The sequence below is a fragment of the Trichosurus vulpecula genome, chromosome 7 (assembly GCF_011100635.1).
Source record: "Trichosurus vulpecula isolate mTriVul1 chromosome 7, mTriVul1.pri, whole genome shotgun sequence".
Taxonomy (NCBI): domain Eukaryota; kingdom Metazoa; phylum Chordata; class Mammalia; order Diprotodontia; family Phalangeridae; genus Trichosurus; species Trichosurus vulpecula.
Window position 1 is genome coordinate 182,891,127 of NC_050579.1, and position 27,954 is coordinate 182,919,080.

The 27,954-nt window shown below is 39.8% G+C and overlaps 2 protein-coding genes across 2 annotated transcripts in view; both read left to right on the plus strand.

Moving 5' to 3' along the window:
- Positions 1 to 27,954, plus strand: part of BACH2 (BTB domain and CNC homolog 2) — a 402,740-nt gene that overhangs the window by 174,975 nt on the left and 199,811 nt on the right. The gene's annotated exons all lie outside the window — the stretch shown is intronic.
- Positions 16,431 to 16,872, plus strand: LOC118858204 (ATP synthase F(0) complex subunit C2, mitochondrial-like). Its single transcript, XM_036768692.1, has one exon. It carries the CDS (start codon positions 16,446 to 16,448, stop codon positions 16,863 to 16,865), a length of 420 nt encoding a protein of 139 aa, XP_036624587.1. The 5' UTR covers positions 16,431 to 16,445; the 3' UTR covers positions 16,866 to 16,872.

The following is a 27,954-nucleotide window of genomic DNA, read 5'->3' on the forward strand; positions in this document are numbered from 1 at the left end:
CATTTGTGCTCACCACCATTGTGGCAAAAGCAACACCACAAAAACCCTAAAACCCCAAATTCTGTTTTTCCGGGGGAGTTGTTCCACAGAGACATTGACATAATGCCCTAAACTTTATTTCAACTTTCCCAGGACATAAACAGAATGTGGCCTTTCGGGGGGGTGGTTTCCTATACAAAGAGACATTAATAAGATTCTCCAAGTGCAAGCAGTTCAATTTATAATGCAGTTGATTTTTCTCTAACAGTTCACCTTCTCATGCTTGGCCACTAGACGCTGGAAACCTCTGGCCCTGGAGAAAAGCACGCTCATAGGTACCTGTCATTTTCCCTTTGCACTACTTTAGGAAGAATGTTTGACGTATAATAATATAATCAGTAGTAGTAGTAATATTGGTGGTGGTGGTAGTAGTAGTAGTAGTAGTAGTAGTAGTAGTAGTAGTTAGTAGTAGTATTGGTGGTGGTGGTAGTGGTAGTAGTAGTAGTGGTGGTGGTAGTAGTAATAGTGGTGGTAGTGGTAGTAGTAGTATTGGTGGTGGTGGTAGTAGTAGTAGTAGTAGTATTGGTGGTGGTGGTAGTGGTAGTAGTAGTAGTGGTGGTGGTAGTAGTAATAGTGGTGGTAGTGGTAGTAGTAGTATTGGTGGTGGTGGTAGTAGTAGTAGTGGTAGTGGTAGTAGTACTAATGGTAGTAGAACTAGCGTTTATATAGAGCTTTAAGGTTGGCAGAGCACTTCATATACATTAGCTCGTTTAATCCTCACAAGAACCCTATGAGGTGGGCACTGTTATTATCCCCATTTTTCAGATGAGAAGACTGAGGCACAGAGCAATCAAGAGACTTACCCAGCATCACACAGCTGCTTTAACTGTCTGAGGAAGAATTCAAACTCAATTCTGGGCTCTATATACTGTGCCACCTAACTACCCCTTCTTGAAAATGTTGCTCTTTTTAAACAGCTCCAAAAACTTAAAAACTATGACCAGCTCACTAAACAATCATGACTCCAAATGACTGATGACAAATCATATTTCCCACCTCTTGGTAGAGAGGTGATCAGCGCAAGGTGGAGAAAAAAACACAACATTTAAAGACACAACCAATAAGTGGATTTGTTTTATATGTATTTTTTTTAACCGGGGAGGGTTTTTATTTTTCTTTGAGAAGGAGGAGAGTTAGGGAAGAAGTAGGGAGGGTTAAAAAAGAAAAGAAAAGCACATCAATGAATCATTTAAAAAAATAAAAAGAGAATAGAGGGATGTTCAGAAGGGGACCCTGACAAGCAGGGCGATGTTGGAACTACCAGGTTAAGCTTGAGTTATACCCCAAAAAAGCCCAAGTTGTGACTACTGGAGATTTTAGGTTTCCTAAGCAGTTCTCTTTTTAAAATGTTCTTTGTATATAGGAGTATTCATGTTTTGTTAGTATTTGTCAAGTTCATAATAATAAAAAGGAAAACTTAAAAAAAAAGAAATTGTCCACCTTTGTGATAAAAAGTGGTTAAGTGACTTTGAATCCTGCCAATCAGTAGGATACTAAGAAGGGACTCTCTCCGGCTTGTTGTTGGCTTGATATCTGCATGGACACTCAGATACTTCAAAGAGCTATGATTTCGTTCTAGTTCGTGCCATTGATAGAAATGACATCCTTCTGTGAAAGGAAGTGGTAGGTGGTCCCTATGAGTGACTTGAGTGGCTGTGGCCCAAAAAATCAAATCATGGCCAGGCTCCTGGTGATGAGAGGATCAAGTGAAATAATAATATGAAGTGTTTTGGAAATCTTAAAGCATTGTATCAATGTAAGCTATTATTATTGTTGTCTAGACAGCAGGTAGATAATTAGCACCAAGGATTTGATTCCATGACATCACTACTATACCTAACAGAGGTATGTTCCAGCATTAATATGCTCGTAGTGCTTTGCCTGGTCAAATTCTCATATTCACTGACTTTGGGGAGTGGGGAAAGAGGGGACGGGATGGAATATGTTTAGTGCCTGTGAAAAGGTATAGAGAGAAAGAAGACCCTGTCCTAAAATGTTCCTTCTGAAAGCTTCCTGAAATTCTTCCCTGTGTTCAGTGACCTGAAATTCTAACCATATGAATAATGCTTTGGTTTAACAAGTATCTTAAAATGTGAATCATGCTGCCCTACCTCCTGAGAGAAAGGTGATAAACTCAAAGTGCAGAATGAGACATATATTTTCAGACACAGCCAGTGTGGAGACTTGTTTTGCTAAAAGGGCTTTGTTTTTCTTTCTTTCATTTTGCATGAAAAATTGGAGGAGGTGAGGGGAGTTATCAGTACTACTACCAAAAAAAATTTTTTGAAAGAAAACAGGGTGATTGAAGCATTTTTTCAAAATACACAGAAGAGAATAGAAGAAAGGTCATTAGGAAGTATAGACAAGCAGGTCAGCTTTGAAAAAGACATGTTGGATTTATTATATATACGTTTTTTAAGCAAACTAGACATAATAGTTTCCCGAGTTCACCTATAATCCTTTTGTTCTGTTCTATGTTATATATAGAAATGCTTGTTTAATTTATTGTTTGTTAAGTTCAGAATTTTAAAAAGTAATTCAAAAATGCAAACACCCTTGGAAAAAATTGACATTGTCACTCACATCCTAGTGTGAAATTGTTGAATGTGAACATTTTCTCCTTAGACACTGAGGGAATGGGAATTCTGGCAAGCTAGGGAGAAAGGGCATAGATCACTCTCTACTGGCTGGAGTAAGGTATCTCTTGGCAAGTTTTAAGGCAACCCAGAAAGTATAACCTACAGGAGAGAGAAGCTGGGAATAGGAGATAGTGAGAGGATGGATGCACTAGGAAATAGAATACAGGTAAAGATTTGGGAAGTATGAAAGCAATGAAGACAGATTTTACCTGCTTTTACAATTTTGCCTAGGGCCAGCTCTGTTTGTACAAGTCATTTTCAACAGTTACTTAATTATAGCTTCCTAAAGGGAGCTCTTACACTGTCTGATTTTTACATAAATTGCAACTTTTGATTACTAGAAGCACGGGCTACAGGGTTAAAACGCCAGACTTAGTTTTAAAGACACGTGGCTTCTCATGTAAAAGACTTATTTCTCAACAGGAAGTCTTCCCTTGTGCCACATCCACCATGAAGCAAAAAACCCAACTGTGAAAAGGCTCAGGAAGAGATACTGTAAGATAACCCTGTAGGTTAGTCCAGTTCCTTACCCGTCCTTTCCTGTTCTCCCCACCTTTATTAACCAAACCCAACCTTCTCTCAGACAATGGTGAAATAAAATAATGAAACGCAATTCCCAAGTGAACAAGCAGCTTTTGTAGCTCCCCTAAGATTGTGGTGAATGAAGTATGTTTTTTTAGAGAAGTGGAAAAAGGAATTATTTCCATTCCATAAATGCTACTCCATTGGCAACTGGTTTTTTTTTTTCCCTTGTGAAAAGATAAAACCTGGAACCATGGCAGATTGTGACTTTTCCTCACTTCTCCACCCAAGGGGAAGGAATCTTAGCAATTCATTCTGCAACGAGTGAAGTCAACAAGCATCTATTAACTGCCTGCTGTAGACTAGGCACTGTGCTAAGGGGCTAGACACCTAACCATCAAGTTCGCTCCTTTCCAAAGACAGTCTTTTCCATTTTTGGACAGCTCTGATAATTAAGGAGTTTTTCCATTATATCAGTCTAAATCCACCTCTACAATTTTCACCCACTGTTCCCAGTTCTTTTAAGAATAATTCTAATCACTCTTCTTTGTGACAATCTTTCAAATACTTGAAGATAGCTATCATTTCTCTGATAAGCCTTTCTCTAGACTATGATCCTCACTTCCTTTAACCACTTCTGCTATGATAGACCTTTCTTCCTTCTGATCTCTCCTCTGAATTCTCCAGTTTATTGATGGTCTTCCTAAAAAATATGGCACCTGCAGTTCAGCATAGGCCTGCCCTGGATGATGAAGTAACTTATATGTCCTGCCACATTTTTGGTGACAAGATCTCCCCGTAGGTAGGACTGGTGCATGTTATTTCTAAGTCTAAAGGCACAGACAGCTCACAGAAACCAGCATCCTCACCTGGAGAGCAGCATTTACAATTCCAGATATACTTTTGTTTGTACTTTAGAGTATCTTTGGTATATATTGGCTGAAAAAGAGAAAAAGTGTGTTACTTTTTTTAACTAACATCTTATAACTGTGTCAACACATAAGACAGTCTGTCAAAGCTTACCGCTGGTGTTGCTGCTGTGAATTAATTTTGAACATCAGTTGTGAGCAGTAAACACTTTTGCAGTGTGAACAACTCTTTGTATAGTATAAGTTGTCAGCAGCTTGCTGTCTACCCTTTAAGGGGAAAAAAGCAAAAGAAAAAAAAAACAGAAAGAAGGTTCCATGACTGGCATTCAATTAGTTGGAATATGAATTACAGAAATTCTCCGTGTCTCTCTCTTGTATTTATTTTTCCTCTGTCTTTTCACCTTTGACCTTTGTAATGTTTTCCAATCCCTAGAAGTTAATCTTCCTTACTAAACCCTGAAATATTTCCTTGTCATGTTCAGGAATTTGCTGAACTCACTACAGCTAGTAGTGTCTGTGGGGGACTCCTGCCTGTAAATCCTGTGGAGCAAGACCTATTTTTATAACAAACATTGTTTGTCTTCCTTATCTCTAGTTGAACCCGTTTGCATTTTATGTTCTTTGCCTTGTTCTTTGACCTCTGTATCTTGTGCAATTTCCAGATATTTGACTTTACCCACACCTTGTCTCAGGTGACGGATTCTCTTTGAGGAAGCATTCCTAAAAATGACTCTCTCCATTTCCAGAGCTCATTTCTTTGTCTTTTTCTGTTACTGCTTGTAACTTTTATCTCTTGTTCTCAGTAAACTATCATACTAATCCCCATCCCATCAACTTGTTAATTTAATTATTTGGGGACCATCTAACTTTAAATATATAGTTAATCTAATTTTATCTGTGAAGGTGAAAAAAATGTAAGCTTCTAGTGGATTCTGAGTTCTTTGAGGTCAGGGACTGTTTTCTTGTAATTGTTATATTTTCAATACCTAGCACAGTTTGGTTTCCGGTTCATGATGCCTAATGATTATTTGCTGATGCTGTTGATAAAACCAAAGACTTGTGTCCCTGCAGCCACATCATGTCAAATTCTCCTCATGGAGCAAAGTTTCTGTCACTTCATCTTTCTTCCTTTTCCCCATTGTAATCGCTTAATCACTGAATTTCAGAGTTAAGGACATCAGGGGGCCTCCTACTCTAGCCCATTCCCAAACGAGAATCCCCTCTACATAATACTTAACATTAATATCCAACCTTAAAGAACTCCGGTGAGAGTGAATCCATCCCCAGACCACTAAGACAATCTGTTCCACTTCTGGACACCAATAATTGTTAGGCTGTCTTTCCTTAGATCAAGCTTACATTTTTTGCATCTTCCACCCGTGATCACCCGTTCTGCCTTTTAGGGCCAAGCAAACAATCCTTCATCTATATAACAATGCTACTGATATTTGAAGACAGCTAAATCTTCTCTCTTATGGGCTAAATATCCCCAGTTCCTTTGAACCTCATTTTGGCCCTGAAAATAGCCTCTCTGTGAGTCAGTCTCAGCTAAATCAATATTTTTTTAAAAATCTCTGGGAGCTAAATTTTTGATGCATTTGCTCAAATTTTCTTCCTTCTAGATTAATTTTTTGTTTGCTTTCTTCTATCATATACGTATGATTTGGGTAAAATATCAATCTCATCTTTGTGTGTTTGATAGATTCAATTTCATTAATGCTTCATTGACATTATATTTATTATAGAGCAACTACACAGGACTGGGACTAAAGACCAGAATTCTAATCCTGTCAGTACCAGTAACTTTACTGGGAGTTGTCATGTTAACATGTTACATATTGTGTGACCTTGAACAAGTCACTTAATCTAACTCGGGCTTCAGTTTCATCATCTATAAAGTGAGGACGTTGGACTAAATGATCTCATGAGATTTCCAAATCCAAGAGCAATTTTTTACATTCTCCATTTGGAGGTCTTGAGCATGCGACGCTTGGGACACTCTAGGGGTTGCTTTCTAAGGTTTGTTTACAATCCTTTATGAGTTGTGCATGCAAGGATTTAACTCTTCTATTTTGAGAATTTTCTCCCAACACACAAAAGATGATGAACCAATCAGCTAGCTGAATGAAACATTTTCAAGCATTTTAATTCAGTTGTGCTAATAGAAAAGCAGCATGGGGTGGGAAAGAGACTGCTAGATTGATAGGCAAAGATCCTTGTTTAGCATCCTGGCACTGCTGTTTGCTACTTGTGTGACCTTGGGCAAGGCACTTAACCTCTAGGATTTCAATTTTGTCATCTGTAAAATTGGGAGGTTGAACTAGATGGCCTCCATGGAACCTTCTTACTTTAAATTGTGCCACCTAACTCAGGGGATCAATAATTTTTATTCAAATAATTTTTAAACTCAGAGTTAGACTTTTCTTCTGCCATTCTTTTAAAGAATAAGGTGGAAGCATTAAATCCTTCAGTTTTCTAGCCTTCCAAAGTGGTAGCTAATCCTACCATCAAAAAAAAATAATTCATTCTTATCATCTAAATGTTTTCTAGTCATCTAAGGGAGAGCTTGCTGAGGAAGCGTGCTAAATTGCAAAAGAGTTTGTTAGCATTCTCACGTCCAAGCTCAGAACAGAAGAAACCAAGGTGAAGGTAAAAGGGATCTCTCATGTTGCTTAAAGAAAATCTTAGGAAATTAGCTTCAATTGAAATCTTTAGGGATAGGGATGGCAAGGGGCGTAAAGAATTTTACGACCAATATGAACTATTCGTAGCTTCCAAAATAACAGATGCCTTTATTTTTGCTAAACTGCAATAATGTTAAAGTGGGTTTTTTTTAAGTGGGCAAATAATGCATCTGGGTGGTGTGTTGTGTACATGTGTGTCCATGCATACCTGTGTATCTGTGTATGCGTGTGTGACCGTCTGTTCTAGCACTGAGCCTTCTTTAGGATTTCCTTGATTAACAGAGATCCTTGAGTATTCTCTCCTTGAAAGAGTGAGTAGGAGCCATCCCAGGGGCCTTCCCTGCTTAGCTCTTTTATGAACAGGCCTCTGCCCAGGCAGGAAGCATCTCAGAGCCTTATGAATTTTGAGTTTCTGTGGAAACAGCATAAAGGACAAGGTGACTTTGCCTTATGATTGAATACCCGGCACAGCTTCCTGGGATGATGCAAAGACTGACTAAACTCCCAGACGTTCGGTCACTGCCTCCTTGAATAGATCCGGCAGTGAAATTGGCTATCAGAATGATTCATCATCCTTCTCCCCACCCCACCCCCACCCCGCACCAAGCATTCTTTAAAATTTGAAAGAGGATATCACCAGTAGAAAGGAAGAGGGGAAAACACACAACATACTCACCAAACACATTGACTTGAGACATATGTCTCAGGTTCATTATTGTCACTGTGTTATGTGGGGTCAATTATCAGATTAGATTACACTGAAACAGTCATTGATAATTCAGTGCTTGTGTACAGCTGTTTGAGCTTGTGCTCGCTGATTTTCTTCCTTTGTGTTCTTTTAATATCTACCAGTGTTTTCTCTCCTTCGTTAGAATTTTTTTGATGGGAGTGCAGGTGTGGGGATGCTGCAGTCTAGACTATAGTATGGTGAGAAGAAAGATGGATTTGGAGCTCAGATCCTGACTCTGCTGTGTAATGTCCATGTCACATTGGACACATCACTTAACATCTTCTGAACATGTTCATCACTTATAAAATGAGAGACTTGACTAGACGATCTGTGAGATCACTTCCAAGTCCTCCTGGTGTGGAATTCCTGGTATAAAGATGTTAGCTACTTCTAGTCTGAGTCAGGTCATGAACCCTACAGATCCCTAAATTAAAAAAAAAAATTTATAACTGTGTTTCAATATAATGGGTTTCCTTTATGATCTTATTATTTTATTTTATAGATTTAAAAGCATTATTCTTAGAAGGGAGTCCATAGGTTTCACCAGTGTGCCAAAGCAGCCCATGACGTAACAAGAGGTCTGTGGCTAGCATGAGTTGCCTGTAACTTGCCCAGCATCACACTACTAGTATATTTCAGAGGCAAGACTTGAAGCCAGTCTTCCTGACTCTGTCTGCTTACCCCGTGTTACCTCTCATTCCCATGTGAATACTGAAAAACAAAAAAGCACCATTCTGGGAAAAGACTGTGTTCCACTGAGCTCCATATTTTGGCTCTCACAATGACAGTAGGATTGTTTTGTGAAAGAGTGTGTTCATTTCCTTCCATGTCATCCTCACAAGTTAGAGATGTTATTCTGAACATCCCAAAAGGCCCCTTAAAATCCTTTCTGGATTTTGCTCACATAAGTGTACCTAAGCTCTCCTTTCGCCTACTTAGAATATACTTTTGGCCTATGTAATCCCCCAAACTAATGAGCTGGCATCACGTGTTTAGTACCTGCTGTGTAAAATAGTACTTTTCCTTTTTATTTGTAAAGCTGTTTCCTTCACGCTTTGGAGAGTAACCCACTAATTCTAAGTATTCTGTGATTTCAGGAATAAATTAATGCTCACCATATCCATACCTTTAAAGCATTGAGGAAAGAGATTATGCCTCCTGTTTTCTTAAGAAAGAATAGAATTTAAGGATACCTCGAAGGACCAAGAAACAATTGATACAGTGCATTTCCACTAGAGATAGTAAGATGAAAATTTTTATTTCAAGATAAAATTATAATATCTGCTTCTAATATTTGTATTTAAAGCTCATTTATGCAAATAGGAGAAATCATAGTAAATTTTTAAAAATTATTTTTTAATTCTTGGTTCAGTTAACACACCTGGCCCTTCTACTGCCTCTACAAACTAGAGGAGGTGGGGGATATTCTTCAGAGGTGAGTCTTCAATAGGGAGATGGATCATTTGAGCTTGCCCTGTGTACCCCCTCAGAGTGGTTAACTAGCACCATTCTTTTGAATTAAAAGGAATTTGGAAATGAATGAGTATTATGGCAGGCCTTAAAGAGTTAAGTAATAACATTTTTGTAATGGGAATATAAAATGTATGTCATGTAAAAAGCAAATGTAAAATACGTAAGTGACAGGTGGCATCATTTGAAAGAGATGTGGGCGCTGTTCATAGAGTGGTACTCATACACAGCTGCATTAATTTGCCTAATCACTGGATTGCCATAACCAGTGTCTATAAATAAACACACAAACTAATCTTTTGATTATCCTTTTTTTAATGGTACATGTTCTTCTCTTTCCCTTTTTCTTCCTTCTTTTCTTTTTGTTATGGTTAAATCAGATCTCAATCATGTGCTTCTTCAGAACCTTTCATTAGAAATAAATTCAAATTTCAAATAATCCAAAATGACCTGCTAGAAGTATTTTTTATTTCAGAAAAGGAAATGGGCTCTAAGACTAGTTCAACATGGTAAATAAGAGGTGGGTCCCCTCCTCTTCAGATTTCTCATTCCATCTTTACCGGTTTTGGCCTTTCTTGATTTTGAGTGGACCTCCTTTGCAGGATGAGCCTTCAACACTTCTAAGTGTTGCATGTTAGGGTTCCTACCTTAGGCTGTCAATAGGCCTCATAAGAAATAAACAAACAAAAATCTGGAAACCAAGAAAACCTCTAGATGTGCTCCTGAAGTTGGTTTGGGTTGTTTTTTTTTTTTGGTTGGTTTTTTTTTTGGTGTTTTCTTTTTTTTTTCCTTTTTGTTCCTTTAAGTCTAACTCTAGGTGCTTCTTAAATGAAGAGTTGAATTTCAAGCATCCAGTTAACTGGATAGTAACTTGTCCATTGAAGTGATATAATTTCCTGCAAAGAGCTACCAAAGGTCACAGCCTAGGTAGATGCTTTCTCAGCATCAATATGAGGTTGGTAGCTGGGTAATGGGTATACCCTTGTTATAGAACAGCTTCCTGACTTGCTTATCTGGTGGATAAGACCCAACTAGGTGAATTAATTATATTCCCCAGCTTCATAAAAGATATTTACCTGAACCCAAAATAAAACTTGGATGTAATAATGTCAACCTCTATTTGCAGTCAATCTCAGTACCTACTTTGAGTCTCAAAAGAAATTTAGCTGGGGGTGGGGGGATCGCTGTAAGTCCACTAGCTGTAGCCAACGTCGGCTTTGTACATGCTCCAGAGATATAGACTTCCTTTCCCCCCTACACTGCAAGAAAAAAACATAGTCAAAGAATTTAGCCATATGTTCATTTTTCTCTCCTGCTTTCAAGCATTCCTTTCCTGTAAACCTTTCTTTGTTCCCACAAGAGATAGAGAGCTGTGTTTGATACTGATATTGATGTCGACTGCCTTCTTTGTGCCTGCTTCACTCACTTTGTACTGGTTTGGCAGAGGCTAGCGACGGCTTTCTTACTAGAGGTATTTTTAGTTGAAGACAGTGTTTCTCAAAAATGCCTTTGCAAGTGTTTGGTCATGCAGAGCCAGGTCTCTCTGTGCATCCCCACCGAAGAGCTTTGAGTCACAGTCCCATGAAGACGTCGAAACAGATATGAATTTGGTCCATGGTGCGTTTCATCTGGACAGATAAAGCTCTCAAAATAAAAAGGAGGAGAACAAGATTACTAAGTGGGAATCTTTTCTCATACATTGTAGAACTCAGCTGCCCACCTAATTAACATTAAACTTGAAGGCACAAGAAGATGTCTTCTTTATGTGATTCAGTAAACAAACTTACTTTAAGTCAGTCTTGTAAATGAATAGGTAACCACACCCCGGGAGGCAGCCCAGAAACTGGGAAGGCTACTAAATAAATATTTAAACTCAAAGAGGGTGAAAGCAATTACATTTAATTTTTTATATATGTACATATATTTACAGTGTAACGCCTTATATTTATATATAAAGAAATACATCATTTAGATCTCATCATTGTGTTCATCCTTATTACTTTTGTCTGCCAAGGACATAAGGTGACTTCCAGTAAGCTGGGCGTGCCTAGGACAGAAAACATCATTTTGGGTGGATACAGAGCTGTATCCATGTTTTGTGGGCTTATAGATTGAACGAATATAATACCTGTGTAGCACCTAGAAACCCCATAGTGCCAGTGTTCCTAACGGACCTTTTGTGGGGACAAAATTTGCAGTAGTAATGACACAGTTAATGGGACTAACCACTTGGAAACATATAGACTCTGACTGTGTGTTCTCATTAACCTGATTTGTAATCTCAAATATATCTAAGTGCCTTATATGGGTTTGGCTGTTGACATAAGGAGAGGTTTTCTGTATTAAGATGGCCTAATAGAACTTGACCCACTCTAATTTCAGGGAACCACTTAGAGTCTTTCAGCTGATAGAAGCTTTAACAAACTTTAGAAGAGGGTTTATAGTCATGCAAATATTAGCTTACTTCCTTCCCAGTGCAAAAATCAGTACAATGATGAGCACTCTTGGAAGGTACTTGTGAGATATTCAGCTTTGAAAACTGCTTTGATGGATTATGGAACTAATTGTTTTTCTTTTTCTCTAATTCTCACTTAGTCAAGGGTTCATTCTGGTAGTTTATCCTAATAGTGACTAAGTGGAACAGTAGAAGGAGTCAGAATGCTGGGATACATACAGTCAGGAGCAGGTTGGAGCCAAGGACTGTTACAGTTTTCGCTGTGAAATCAGAAATCAGCAAACTACAAATCAGCGCTTGACTTATTGTTTTCTTGATTGTCTAGACTTAAGAAAGTTACGGGGAAAATGTTAATGCATATTAAACTAAAAAGTTAATGGGTACATTTTTTTATCCCAAGGATCCGGTTGTTAAACATTTACCAACACACTACTAATTGAAGTGCTTGCTCTGAGACTATTTTGTGACCTGGTCAAGTCACTCTATTTCTGAACCTTAGTATATGTATCTATAAATTGGGGATAATAATGTTAGCTGTACTACATAGGGTTGTTGTGAAGAAAGTGTTATGAGGTGATATGAATCTGAGTCTATTTTTCTCCTCTTACCTCAAGGCAGAGTTCAAGGCCATTGTGGTTTTGAATGGCCCCGTTGGTTTTTCCAGACTTAAGCAAAACCCATTTGGCCAGAGATAGGAAGTGACACATAACAAATCAAATTGATACTACTGTGATAGGTAAGAACAGGTGCTCTTTCACACGCAGAAAATAGCTTTTTAAAAAGTCAGGCCCTAAAATTATCCTAGGTATAAGTTTAGTCATTTTCCTTTTGAGGTACATATTTTCCATTATTCAATATGTATTATAACGTTCCTTCTCTAATCACCGAGAGGTTCTAAATATTCGTTTCATTTTAAAAAATCACTTGAGAAGCTCAAGTAAATTTTAATTATATTTTGCCAGTAGCATTTCGAATTATTGGGTAATACCATGTCCTGGATATTTTCAATAAGCTATTACTTTTCCAGATGCTGTAGAGTATTACCTATTTTTAGAAGGCTGTTTGTGCAGCTGCTCAGCTGTTCTATCCATTTCCAATTTCAAGTTAGGAAGTTTAAATTCCATCCATTTAAACTTCCTAGTTTGAAATAGACCCATATCACAAAATTAGGTGAATGATTTGACCATCTCTAAGACATTTCTCTATATCTTAAGACCTTCTGATAATGGCAAATGTTTTTGTTGCTGTACTAATAAATTTACTATAATTAAAGAATTTTTAAAAGTTGACTTATATTTGATGCCTACATCTTTCCTGTTAATGTTTTTCTGTACTCTGTAACGTTACGGTATAAGTTGTTGGAAGTAAACGGTTATTTTGATAACATTTACAAATTGCATTTGGGATATGTAAAGCCTTGGATAGTTTATCAACACCATGCCATATAAATGAAGTACTTGTATTCATTGTTCAAGTTTAAACATCGCTCCTCTCCTTTAGGAGTTTACAGTCTAAAAGAAGATAGCTTCTACGCACACAGTCGTATAAAGGCATAGGCGATACATCCTGTTATTGTTCAGTCGTTTCAGTCGTGTCCATCCAACTCTTCATGACCCCATTTGGGATTTTCTCGGCAAACATACTGGAGTGGTTTGCCATTTCCTTCTCCGGCTCATTTTACACATGAGGAAACTGAGGTAAACAGGGTCAAGTGACTTGCCCAAAGTCACACAGCTAGTAAATGTCTGAGGCTGGATTTGATCTCAGGTCTTCCTGACTCCTGCCCGATGCCTTACCAGGGGTTGGGAACCTACGGCCTCGAGGCCACATGGGGCCCTCTAGGTTCTCAAGTGTTGCCTTTTGACTGAGACCAAGTTTTACAGAACAAATCCTTTTATTGAGGGGTTTTGTTCTATGAAGATTGGATTCAGTCAAAGGGCCACACTTGAGGACCTAGAGGACCACATGTGGCCTCAAGACTGTAGGCTCCCACCCCTGCACCCACTGTGCTACTTAGCTGCCCACATCTATACATAAAAATATATACAAAATAAATGCAAGGTAATTATTTGAAGGAGGTACAGAGAGGAGGCAAGCAGTCAGGAAGGGCCACACATAGGAAGTATATTTTGAGCTGAACTTTGTAGGAAATGAGAGGTAATACTTCAGTTCACCAGACACTACCAGGCTGAGGCTGTTGACCTTTGACAGTCTCTGTCTTTAATCTGCATTCACAGTTTTCCCTGAGTTCATTGTTCAGAAAAGCTATACTCCCAGTGCCCAATTCCATCCCCACCTCAGCTTCCTAAAGAATTCTACTTTGGGCCCAAGTCTAAGGTGTTCTTTTCATCAAGGGGCAGAGAGCAGACAAAGTTAAACAGGTACCCTCTGGGTGCAAATGTGAATTCAGGAACACAACTGGCGATTTTATTCCCATACAGAAAAGGAGTGCCTAAGCCATAAAGCATCATAAAATGATTACATTCCATTGAGGGGCTAGTATACAAGCCTCATTAGGACCTTTGTAGCAAGGCTATTCCTTAACTATTTTACGTTTCATCATCGCTGAGTACAGCCCGATCAACACAGTTTTGCCTTTTTCTTTTCTGACGGTTTCTCTCTCTGTGGGCAATTATTTCCCTCTTGGCCAGTCTGCAACTGTTACTACCACTGTTAATGCTACGGTTACTCCATTAGAGAATTCCCTGCCGCTTGGGTACCCAGGAACAGGGGAAGATGCCGACTGTCATTCAAGATCTCTCAAGATCCTATACCAAAGGGAAAAAGACACAAATGGCAGGCAGCCCCATTCTAGACACAGTATTGCCTAGGAGGCCACATGCTCACCAGACAGCAGGTTGAAGGGAAGCTCCCCACACACACACACACACCCCATCCCACATCAACCCTGTCTGTACACTGAGGCAGGCAGGAAAGAGTGGGTGGAGGGGTAAAGATCTCCCCTTTAATATATCCACAGTTCTAGCTCAGCAGCCAATTAAAAGTGCCCTCATTGAATTTAAGAAGCGAAGGATAACTGCACCTCCCCTGAAGTCAGGGAGAAGAGCCTCTTCATCACACAGCCCCTTTGTATTCCTGAGTTTAGATCTATTTTTTTTCCAAAAGAATGAATTGTTCCCACCAGAACTAAGTCATTTAAAAATGATGGTTCTAGCACTGGAACTGCCCAGTCATATAATTCCACAAACATAGATACAACAGCAAACTCAACTGTCAAGGAATTCAAAGTCCAATAAGAGGGAATGCCATGCATACAAATAGCTGTTAGATGTAGACAAGTATGAGAGGTCCAGGTAGAGTGAGAGAGAGAGAGAGAGAGAGAGAGAGAGAAGGCTTGAGAAAGGCTTCATGAAGGAAATGGCATCATAACTGAGCCTCGAAGAAAGACTTTCTCAGGCAGATATCAGGTGTGGGAAGAGTCAGGCTTGGAGGATAATGAGTAAAACATGACATAGAACTGGGTGCCGTGAGAACAGAAAAAAGATACTAGTCTAGTTTGGTTGGTACACAGGGTACAAAGTTAACATTCATATAGCTCTTTAAGGTTGCAAAATATTTTACATCTGTTATCTCATTTGAGCTTCAAAGCAACCCTGTGAACTTGGTGCCAATGTTATCCCTGTTTTACAGATGAAGAAACTGAGGATAAGGAAAGGTTAGGTGACAGTTGGAGAATACATAACAAAAATCAGAGTTGATCAGCTGCACCTTCTTTCCACTATCCTAAGTTATCATTGCCCCATTCACTCTAAGCAATATTGTCCCCCTTTTTTTGAATCTCTCTTTCCTCAAAGAACCAAATCAAAAATAAAATACATTTGTTGTCCTTTCCATCCATCACTAACCCCAGCTCATTCAGAATTTAGCACTTACTCCATATTAAGTATTTTTATCTTCATCTTCCACTACCTCCTCTTACTTCTACCATCTGAATGTCTTTTTAAAATTATGCTTGCTAACGAATTCACTGTGCATACATATTGGTCACTTTAGACAATGCCTCATTTTCTTCCTCATCAGAATTGTTTCTCTTTATGTGTTGAGAATTTTACACTTGAAAGCTTCCAATTTCTCCTGGAATGGCTTCCTCTGTTGATTTTTAGGCCATTCAATCATACCTATTCTTTCTCTTAATGTTTAGAAATACACTTTCTCACCCTCTAGGGTACACGTATTGATATTCCTTTTCTTAGTCACAAATTCTGTGATGGATTGGTTGATTCATCCCAACGTTTCCATCATTTCCACTTCAGCTAGTAGTTTCTTCTTGTTGGTAAGAATCAGGCCTAGAATAGAATTTCCCATGGTGGTTCCTCTGACTTTTGAAGCAGGAAATTACCATTAAGGCAAGTCGAGAAATTATGAGCTGATCTCCTTTTGGCAGAGAGGGAGTTCCAGCAGATGTCTGGATAATTGCAAATCTGCCATCACAACTCTATCATGTTTCCCTAACCAACCTTGTAATATGTTTCCTGTATTCCTCATCTATTTATTCTTTCTTTTCAGGTAGTCTGTAGTATATATCTATAAAAAATATCACTTCTCTTTTTGCCTCCATTGATTATAATTGAAATATTCTTATATTATGCTTCCTCACTCTGGTTCCTTAATTTTCTCACATGAGTTTATCTTCATACATATAAAGCTAATCTGCTCAGCTTTTTACTGTCTTTTAAAAAAGTATATATCCTAACAGAATCTTATTTATTTCAATCATGGCTCTCATCCTAGGCAGCTAGTGGAACGCTGACCTGGGAATCAGGAATCAGGAATACCTAAGTTCAAATCTGACTTCAGGCACTTATTGACTGGTGACCCTGGGCAAGTCACTTAACGTCTGCCTCAGTTTCCTCATCTGTAGAATGCATATAATAATAACACCTACCTCCCAAGATTGTTGTGAGGTTCTAAAATAATATTTAAGTCATTTTGCAAACTTTAAAGTCCAATACAGCCCCCTCTCTGTCTCCTCTGCTCTGTCGGCAGCTCTTCAGCTTTGCCCCTCACCCCCTGAGAATGTATGCCCGTGCTAAGGTCATCTCCACCCCTGCCCTTGTGAGGAGCAGCTCTCAGATGCTGAGTGGGCCGTTAACTGCAGTGGTACTGAAATGGCCAGAGGTTCGGACAGATGAGAACCTCAGCATTGTGGTAGCATCAGGTCCCCTGACCTCACTTGTCCCCGGATGTGGATTCCAAACTAGTGCCATCTCCAGGGACATTGACACAGCTGCCAAGTTCACTGGGGCTGCCACTGTGGGGGTGGCCAGCTCTGGAGCTGGCATTGGGACCGTGTTTGGAAGTCTTATCATCGGTTATGCCAGGAACCCTTCCCTGAAGCAACAGCTCTTTTCCTGTACCATCCTGGGCTTGGCCCTGTCTGAGGCCATGGGGCTCTTTTGCCTGATGGTGGCCTTCCCCATCCTCTTCGCCATGTGATGGAGCCATTTCTATCCCCCAACATTTCTGAATGTTCCTCCTCGTCCTGGTCCTTCCATGTCTCTTTCAGCCTGTGTATACCTCCCCCTCCATCTTCCCAGGCAGCCCTGGGGAAAGCCATGGACTCAGGGTTTGACAGAGAGAAGACAAATGAATACTGTATTAATAAGCTGAAAAAAAAAGTCCTATGTAAATGCTATCCAAAAAAAATGTGAAACCCATGAGGTCAAATATGTTTCCTTATGGTTATTTAGGTCTTTAAGTCATTAATGTTGTTACTTTGTGCATTTGTTTATAAACATCTAAGGCCATGGTTGTATTTACCAACTCTTTTGAATTTTATCTCTTCTGAATTTAAAGGTATCTCTACTATTCTTAATTGTAGCTATTCATTGTGGTATTTAGTTTGGTAGATGTATAGACAGTTTTGTCACTCTTCTTATATTTAATGCCCTTTTGGCTAAATTTGAAAGTTATATTCCATCCCTGGCCAGGAACCAGTCATTCTCAAGTTCAGACAGCCAGATCCCATTCTCAGAGACCATTTTCCTAACTAGTCATTCATTTCCCAAATCTGCCTTTCTTTTCCGAAGCTGTTGCCATCAAATTGCAGCAGGTGTGAAAACACCACCTGTACCCTCAGAGTCTTGAGTTTCTGGCCCAGTACTTCCTAATTACTAACAATGCTTTCTAGATTACTTCTGGCAGTATCATTTCTGCCCACATGAATCACCAGAAGTGGCTAGTAGTTGCCTGGCTTGGCAAGTTTGGGGGAACTTCTTCGTCCCATTTTAGTTTCATGCCTGGAGAAAACAGCAGACCTGTTTTTTATTGCTATCAGGCTGATAGATCACCACCTCAGTCTCTGTCAGGAAGAAATTGCCAATCGCCACTATACATCCCTTCTTCCTAATAATCTTTTCCTGAAAGAATCCATAGACCCATGTCATCATCCCTTGGAGAACAAGCAGTGACTTCCTCTTCAGCGCATCCAGCCCCTCGGCCTCCAGTGTAAAGCACAGGAAGCCTAGTAATCTCTCTTCAATTTTCCTTCTTAGAGGTAGTCAAGATGATACATGTTGACACAATTCCTATTAATGTCATCCTAAGACTTTATCATGAGAATAAAAAAAAACCCTTGTGTGATTGGGAAGTAAAAACTGATCATGTGGTTTATATGATTAACCGTAGCCTCTCCTTTTTCACAACCCCTTATCCATAGAACATCCTTGCAAAACATGTAGGAGGAAGGAGTTATTGTACTACTTTTCCACCCCAAAGAAGGGAAAGGGTAGTGTCATCACTATGCATGGAGGGGGAAATCCCCTCAGGGGCAAACCCAGCAGCATTTATTCTTTTTCCAGATGCACAGAAAAGCTGTCAACAATTTTCTATGCCAGGGTGAAGGGGCTCAAGGAGATTGTATTTTGGGGGTGTCTTTAGAAGCTGCCAGCTTCAGGTAAAGGAAAGTTGCTTGAATTTGGCAGAAGTCTAGTTGACTAGAAGACTAAGAAGTCATAGACTCCTGGATTTCTTAGAACATTAGCTTTGAGAAAGGACTTTAGAGATCATTTTATCCGAAACCAGCCCTTTAGCAGATGCAGAAATGGAGTCCCAGAGAAGTTCAGACTGGAAGGACTAGATACCATGACTTCTAACTACAAAACCAATGCTCTTTTCTGTTACATTGTACTGAGTGGGCATGAAAAAAATATGTTCTAAACTCTGCGTCTTCAAAAGGGACATATCATTGTAACATCCTGTCATAGAAGAGGGAAACTGGGCAAATAATCAATCTGTGGCACAGACAGAGAGGATGGCAGCTGGTATGGCAGAGGCTATTGGAAGGATTTTTTTATGTGTTTTGTTTTGTTTTGAAGACTGAAAATCCCTAAGCTAAACTCCACCTTTTTATGACCATTTCTCTACCATGTATTTGAGTTACGAGGGCTTCAAGGCATTTTTTCGTGGTATGTATGAGTCAGTCAGCCCTCTTCTCAGACTGTGGGAAAGGATGAAAGTCCACTTAATAACCCATGTGTGTGTTGGCTGCCTCTTCTGGTGTATCTCTCTGGGATCTCAGCCTAGTAAAGCTCTGTTTCCCAGAAGCATGAGGATGAGTTGACAGAATGCACCATCATTGGTTTGGTGGTTCTTTTTCAGTAAAGGGTGATGTAAATGTTACCCAGCATCCACTCATCTCTGATGAGACAACCTCCTGACCTTTCCTTATGCTGCGGATTGGAACAGGAAATACCACAGATCTTGAAATGTCACCTTTTGCCATGTGGCAATAGAAGCCAGGAACTTAAGCAGATGGCTTCAGTCAGGTGTCTATCCTCCTTAAAAAATAATAATGATAATTCCAACTTTTATAAAAGCATTAACTTTCCTCTGCTCTCCTATTTTTAAACAAACATTTTATAATTCAGTGGTTCAGAGATCCATATTTCCATCAAGTGTGGGTTCACTGTCCCTGTGGGGGACCCAGCTTACAACTTCTCTGGAGCACCATAGTGGATTGACTTCCTGAGTTTTGGTGGCCCTCTTTCTAGTGACGGGCCTTTCTGAATCAAACTAGGCTGTTGCTCAGACTGCAGACCTATGGTCCGTTGCTAGACTGATGTCATCTCAAAACTTTTATAGCTTGAAAGAACCTTGCAGAGCTTGTGCTTGCCTGGCATGGCCTTCCAGCAACCCCGGGGTCATCTTTTCCCATGCCAAGGCATCTGAGTAGGACTTTAATGTAAGTTATTCTTAAATAAGAGGCAGCATTGCTTAGTGGATAGGGAATTGGTCTCTTAACGGTGAAGACTTGAGTACAGTCCTCTCTTTTACTGGCTACGTGGCCCTGGTTAAGTCACTGTACCCATACTTCAAGGCAGTTCTCTAAGACTGTAAGTTACAGAGGTGCTGACCTGCATTAGACAAAAGAGATTTCTCATCAGACAGTTCTCTATGCCAATGAAGTCAGAGGTCCAGGCCCTTTCCCTGTTATTAGATTTAGAGGGCAGCATGATGTAGTAAATAGAGAACTTCATTTTAGGAGTCAGAAAGAAAGAGTTGGGTGTGAGTCCTGCACCTGACACATACTGACTGTGTGACTGAGCAAACCACCGAACCTCTTGGTGCCCTAGGCAGCTCTCTAAGATTATAAATTGCAGAACAATGCTGAGTTGCATTAATAGAGGCACCTAGGTGATACAGTGGATAGAGTACGGGCCTGGAGTCAGGAAGACTTGAGTTCAGATCCTACCTCAGACACTTAATAGTTTTGTGACCTTCACCTTCTGCTTGCCTCAGTTTCCTCAACTGTAAAATGAAAATAATAATAGCTCCCAGGGTTGTATCAAATGAGATAATATTTGTAAAGCACTTAGCACAGTGTTGCTTAATCATGCCTGTTCCCTTCCTTTGGCCAAGAGTTCCCTGCACTAATGAAATCACAGGTTCAGACCAAAAGAATTAGCTATTATAATGATAAGGGTGATAATGTGAACAAAGTCCCCCCACCCCATAAGTTTTGTTAAATTAGTGATACATGACTAATTCTATGTCATCTCAAGACATCCCCCAGGTGAGGGGGTGGGTAAAAAAAAAAAAGGAAGTGAACTGTGTCTGGTTTCATTATGATGATCAGCCCTCCATCAATCCTCGTCTCACGGACAGGACTGCGCAGCAGGCCTACGCTCTGGAATCTGCTTCATGATTAAACATCCTCTTGACTTAGATAGCTCCATGCAGAAGAAATAAATATGAATGCAAATATTTATTCAGAATTTCCTCTCGCAATTTACCAAGAAGGATTATACACACATGTGCAACTGAGCTAGTTCCTAAAGGGAGCTGTTTGTTGGATGATCTATCCCCTATCCTCTTTTGAAAACACAATACAATTTCCTGGCAGAATCCCTTTGGCACAGCTCTCTTTCATGTTTTCCTTTGAAATAGGTAACGAGAAAAACATTCTGGGAAAGATCCCTTCCAGCTCTGCATCTAAGTCTAGAGTCCTTATCTATGAGGTTCAATACCCTGGCACATAGTAGGTGCTTAGTAAAGGTTGTTGACTGATTGATTCATTCATCCATCACCAGCTTGTTGGCACAGAAATTTTGGAAGGCTATCTACTAAGGCATAAAGGAAGGCTTGCAATCTGTCCCAGTAAGAATACTGAATACCCACGCTGATGAAATTACAGGTCATTAACGTATCAAAGGATATTTAGTATAGTAAAATTGAGGGAGTTTGTTTTTCAGGGTTTTTTTTTTCACTTGATTAAGATAATGAGGTATGAAAATCAAATGAGAGAAACCCAGTTGCTTTGGGAAATTTGGTAGCACAAACAACAGTTTTGAAATTTTCAGGTTTTCCAAAATTATCATCAGTGCTCTTCCTAGTCTGTCTGACCTTTTCACAAGGGAAGGGGAAAGTGTGGAAAAGATCCTCAATCTGAAATGGCAGTGACCCAACCTTGAATGGACAGTCCACTTGGGTAAACAAAAGTGACCACTTAGGGTCATTAGGAATGTTAACCCTCCTTTGCTCTTGACCAAAATGTGACCGGCAATTATTTTGTTTGGTAGAAAGGTTTTTGAGTGATTTTGTTTGATAACCAGAGTTACGTTTCCTTTGCTCTACCAATAATAAGAAAATGCCAGCTATTTTGTTTGGCATTATAAATTGACATGGTAAAATTCAAAGCTCAGAAAAATAGTCCTTCAAAATTGATTTTTGATGACTTGAATGGAAAACACACCGGTCTCTTACTTTTCTTGCTTGGTTGGCAACAGAAAATTTGCTAGTCTCGTAGGTTGTTTGCTTGTTTTTTTTAAGACAGTTAAAAACAAGGATGCAAGATGAAAGAGTTCATAATTATTTTGAGAAACTCCTAAAGAGAGTACAACATATGTATAGTCTTTTAAGAAGAGAAAAAGAATTAACTATGCATTTATGTTGTACATTTGCCTGTTTATTTATTAAAGTAACTTTAATTGTACATTTATTTTCCTGGCCGCAGTTCCATCTTTGTATCATGTCAGACTGCTGCTGGTTTGATTCCCATTGGCACCATCAGGCTGTTAATTTTACTCTCCATAAATGTGTTGCAAAGTGTGTGTTAAAAGAAACCCACAAGAGATCAAAGTCTTAAGGGATTGTTTATTTTTTTAAAGATTAAAATTTTCTTAGTTAACCCTGAGTCTTTGGATGGCAAGAAGCTTAAATTGTGTAAAATCATTGAGGGCAGTGTCTCTGCTGAATTCATCTTTGCATGCTTAGCCCAAAGCATGTTATCTATGCTTAAGAAAAAATTGGTTTTATGTGAGGTATCTTGGTATAGTGTGGGTGGGAGTGCAGGACTTGAAGTCAGGAAACCTGGGTTCAAGTCTCACCTGGGACAATAATCTCTCCTTATCTTTCCTTCTCTACTGGCTCTTTCCCTCCTACCTGCAAATATACCCATATTTTACCTGTCCTTAACTTAATCCAGCCATCCTCACCTAGCCATCATCCTATATCTTTTCTCCCTTTCTCAACTAACCTCCTCTAGAAAACAATTTACACTAGGTGGTGTTCTCAATTCCTCACCTCTCACTTTTTGAAAGTGCTCTCTCTTAGTTGTCAAAACTAATGGCCTTTTTTCAGTCCTTATTCTAATTGATCTCTCCTTATCCTCTACACTGTCAATCACCCTCTCCTCTTGGATACTCTTTCTCAGTTGTGCTTCTAGGTGATTGACCGCTCTCAGTAATTATAGGAGTCAGTCCCCCCAGGTTCTGTCCTGGGCCCTCTGCTCTTTTCCCCCTATGCTGTCTTGTCTGGCGATAGCAGCCGCTCCCATGAGTTCAACTGTTACTTCTCATGTCAGTATATCTTTCTCCCTCCCTTACCATCTGCCTTTTGGACATGTTGAATTGGCACCACTATCATCTCAAACCCAACATGTCCAACGCAGAACTTACCGTTCATTATTCCGTCTTCCAAACTTTTCTGTTACCATCCAGGGTACTGCAATCCCCCGGGCCACCCATCCCCCAATCTTCGTGTCACACTTATCTCATTTACGCTGATCTCACACATCCAATCCATTGCCAAATCTTGCCATTTTTGCTTTTACACCATCTTTCCTAAACATTCCCTTCTTTCTGTTCACATGGCTACCCGCCTCATAACAGATCACCTGGATTACGGTAATTGCTTTCTAATTGGCTTCCCTGTCTCAAATCTCTCCTTGCTCCAGTCTGTTCTCCACTCAGCTGCCAAAGTGATTTTCCTCAACTTCAGGTCTGAGGAAGCCATGCCATCCTCCTACTCAATAAACCCCAGTGGCCCCATATTGCCTGCAGGATCAAATATAAAATCTTCTGTATGGCATTTAAAGTCTGTTGTATTCTGGGCCCTTCCTGTCTTCCCAGTCTGATTACACTTTGCTATCCTCCTAACACTCTGTGATCTAGCTATGCTGCTATACAGACAACACTCCAGCAGACCACCTCCATGGGTCTACACTGGCTTTCCCCATCTCTGGAGTGCTAGCCCTACCGTCTTCCCTCCACCTTCTGTCTTCCCTGGCTTCCTTCTAGACTTAGATCAAATCTTGCCTCCAGCAAGAGGCCTTTCACAGTACCCACCCATCCCTGCTGAAAGTGTCTTCCCCCTATCATTACCTTTCATTTAAATTGTATATATCTCATGTGTATGAAGTTATTTGCATGTTATCTCTTCCATTAAAACGTGAGGTCCTTGAGAGGAGGACGTGTCTTTACCTTTCAGAGAATCCTCAGGACTTATCACAAGGCTTAGTGCATAAGTGCTTCATAAATGACACTTAGCCTGTCTGAGTGCTGGTTTGTTCTTCTGTAAAATGTGGGTAATGACATCTACAGTATCTTCCCCAGGGCGAAAATAACGAACATCAGATATGTGAATGTCAGGTGTCATTAACTGAATCAGCACAGTGTGGTGAATAGAGTCCTGGCCTGAGTGTCAGGAGGGCCTGGGTGCAAGTCTGCCACTGAAGCATATTGACTCTGTGGGTCTGGACAAGGCAGTTCACCTCTCACTGCCCCCAAAACAACTCTTGCTGTATAGATTGGTAAAGGGAATTTCCTTCCTTTGAGTTCCCTACATCAGTAAAATCCCAAGCAGGTCCACTTCAAAAACAAAACAAAAAGCACTTCTGATTATCTGAGTAGAGATATTCCACAGTTATCTGAACAGAACGTAATAGCCCTAATTCATGATTTGTGTTGTTGTTCAGTCACTTCCATCATGTCCTGCTCTTTGTGACCCCATTTGGGGTTTCCTTGGCAAAGATACTGGAGTGGTTTGCCATTTTCTTCTCCAGCTCCTTTTTATAGATGAGGAAACTGAGGCAAACAGGGTTAAGTGACTTGCCCAAGGTCACACAGCTAGTGATTGTCTGAGACCAGATTTGAACTCAGGAAGAGGAGTCTTCCTGACAGCAGGCCCAACGCTCTAGCAGGGGAAGAGAACCTGCAGCCTCGGGGCCGTGTGTGACCTTTTGACTGAATCCAAACTTCACAGAACAAATCCCCTTAAATAAAAGGATTTGTTCTGTAAAACTTGAACCCAGTCAAAAGGCTGCCCTCAAGGACCTAGAAGGCCACATGTGGCCTCTATGCCTTGGGCTCCCCACCCCTGCTGAGGAGTGTCCACTACACCACCTAGCTGCCCACAAGATTTGTAGAGTGGCTTGACTAAAGAAAATATTACCAAGCAGCAGTGGCTACTCCATGTTGCAGTTTTCATTAGGAATAGGAGAAGCATGGTGTAGTGGATACAGTGCTTGGTTTAGAGTCAGAAGACCTGAGTTTGAGTCATAGTTCAGTTATTACCTAATCATGTGATACTACCATTACCAGTATATTAGTGACTATTAGCAGCCTGAAAAAAAATCGATAAAATTTTGAAAATAAACAGGCTTTCAGCAGTATAGACTAGAAGTTTGTTTTTAATTGAAACTTTTGCCTGGAATTTTATCATTTTTCAGCTGTCCTTTCTCCTCCCCGCTTACCTAAAGAAAGCCACACAGACATCCGGCCCTTGGCTGTTGATAGAGGAACTGGTATGGCCAAAGGAGTCTGATAATGAATTACTCTTTTTTACTCTGTTTTAAGCAAAAGGTCCTCAACTGTACCTCATTATAGTTGTGGTGGTTTAACCAATAATAACCTTTTCAGAACAAGGATTAAATATCTTCAAGGCGACTTCCTGAAGAACTTGAGAAATTCTTCATTACCTTGACTTTCCATTCAATGGAAAGAAAAAAAAACGTTGGATTTGTCATCAGGGGACCTAGTATTCAAATCCTATCTCTACTAACTACTCTGTGACCTTGGGCAAGTCATTTGTTCCCTTGAGACAAGTTACTTAACTTCTCTGGGCCTCAGTTTCCTCATCTCTGAAATAAAGGAGTTGAACTCAGTGGCCTCTCAGGCCCCTTCCATTTCTACATCTTAGATCCTAATCAGTAAGATTCATTACCAGCTTGATGGCACACCAACTCTGAAGGGCCACCTACCTGTGGACCCTAACGCTGGTATCCGTAGATACCAGGAATCCATGGATAGATTTTAGAAGTTCTGTGGATTTCAACAGTCAATGTAGTTAGTGTCTTTTATAATCCCATTTATTTTATTTTTATGTATTTAAAACATTATTCTGTGAAGGGGACCATCCATTGATTGCCAAAGTAGGTGCATGACACGTAAAAAAGTTAACACCTGGACTAAGACATAAGAGAGGTATCTGCTGTGTTCCCCCCGAAAAGCACCACGTACCCACACAGATGAAATTACAGTTCATTGAACTAAGTACAGTAAGAAGATGCATTTAACATGTGAAAATTATTAAACTTTGGAATGGGTAACTAAAGAAGGTTGTGGAATCTCTAAAAAGAGAACTTCAGATAGTTTCACAGAGGGATTGTGGTGGCTTTATTTCCAGTAAATACTTGCACCTCTGCCCCCAGAGTATTCTTTTTGATGTTGCCAAGGACACTGTATGATCTCGTCTAGTTGTCAGGGCACTAGACCGTAAATTAAGACATCTGGTTTGCAGCATCATCTTTGCCACTGACTAACTCTAGGCTTCTGTGTAAGCCTCTCTCTGTGTCTCCTCTTCTCTATCTAGTATAATAGTTTACATCTATAGAGAGCTTTATGGTTAAAGAAGCACTTACATACGTTATCTCATTTTATGTATAAAACAAGGATGGTATTGCGCATCTTTAACAATTTCACTGCATTGTTCTGGAGGGACAAGTGAAAGAATATTTCCGATGAAGCATTCAGAGTATCACGTAAGGCTTTCCTCCCTTGAAAACTTAATTTAATTTTGCAAAATCTCCTTTTTAAAAAATTAATAGTACCAAGAAAATGTAATTCAGAATTTCTTAAGTTGCCAGAGAAGTGTGAAACTGTTTCTAACAGATGTTCTCCATGATCCCCAAAACGTAAACATGTTTGCAAGATGATAGTGAGACAACCTGTTTACATGAGGAAGTCCTTTAAAAAGCAAACAAAAAAGTCTCACCCAAATCAGTCATTGTGATCAAAGCTGACTTGATTATTAGGGTGTAAAGGAACTGATGAGTCAATCTTGTACCACCGCAGCGGTCTCCAGATTTCAGTTTCGTAACAGAGTTTCTTTTTAGGAATATTCTTCACTGACACACAAATCCGATTTTCTTTCTAAAATGTTTTCTCGATTTTTGTCAAACCGAAATACCAGGGTCCCTTCAAAAGATGATGGTGAGACCGTAGAATCGATAAGCATTATATGCAGCCAATTTTTCCCTCCCACAAAGAACCAGGGGTTTTCGCTGGAATCTTTGGATACTTTGGAAGAAAAGGGAGGGGAGCCTCTAATTAAGTGAATTTTTTTCTTCTTCCTCCTAGTTACTCAGACAGTGTAGAAACTTTCAGACTGTGTGGTAATTGAAAATAACTTTCTGAATCAAAGTGTGATATTTTGATCATTTCTCATGCCTGAGTATTCTGGGCAGTACGCATGTTCAAGTGAATGACTCATGGATCAAGATGTAAAGTACTTCTCTGAACCATGGCTAGAAATGAGTTTTAAAACCCAGGCCATGATTTTTATGTACTTCAGTGTTTCTTACAAAACTTATCTTTCCCAAAAGTGATAGTACCCTAGGCACTACCCTTGGCTGGGAAGCTAGGTATAGGTAAAGATGACTGTGCTAAAATATAAATTTTGTGTCTTACATTTTTATAAGTTTTACAAGTACAAGACGTCTCTGATTTGGATGGATTATGAATGAATGACTAGAACGATTAATGAAAAGCATTTATTAAGCACTTACTATATGACAAGCACTACATTAAGTAAGTATAGAAATATAAACCCTCAAAGAGCTTCAAACCTAATGTAATAGGGAAGTTTAACCAGGGAAGGAAGTCTTGATCTGGGGACAGCAATCATTTGACATGTCCTTTCCGGAAGCAGTAGTGGTATTGATTTTATTACTGCACCCATGGCTGGAGATCAAAAGTGGAGGTGAGGGAGAGGAGAGGCAGAGCACATGGCTGAATAGCCCTAGGGGATAGCTGGGTAGGATGACAAGCATGGTCTGATCAGAGTCTGACTAGATAGAATGAGCTGCATGCATTTGTACTATTCACCCATCAAGATAGCTCAGCCCCAGAGTGTAGATTTCAAAAGCCGAGTGGATTAACCTTCTCAGAAACTAGGGGCGTGATTCCTGAAGGTCTTATTTGGAGGATGCAAAGGAGGAGAGGTGGGACAGTGGCCCAATAGATGACAAGGTGGCCTAGGCTTGTTTTGTGTCCCCAAAGTTGGTTGTTTGAAAGTCAGAATACATTTCCAACATAAATAATAGGATAGTGTGTATCATGTCCCTACCAACGTAGAGATAGAGAATGAGCAGCTTTACCTTTATCCCTACCTCCTCCCCTCAGTTCCTGATTTGCTGCCAACCAGGAAAAGGAGGAAACAGCGTGGCATCCTTCCCAAATGACCCCACATGAGAACTGATGGTGATCTCTCCTGAGATTTACAGAATCTCGGAGTTGGAAAGGACTTC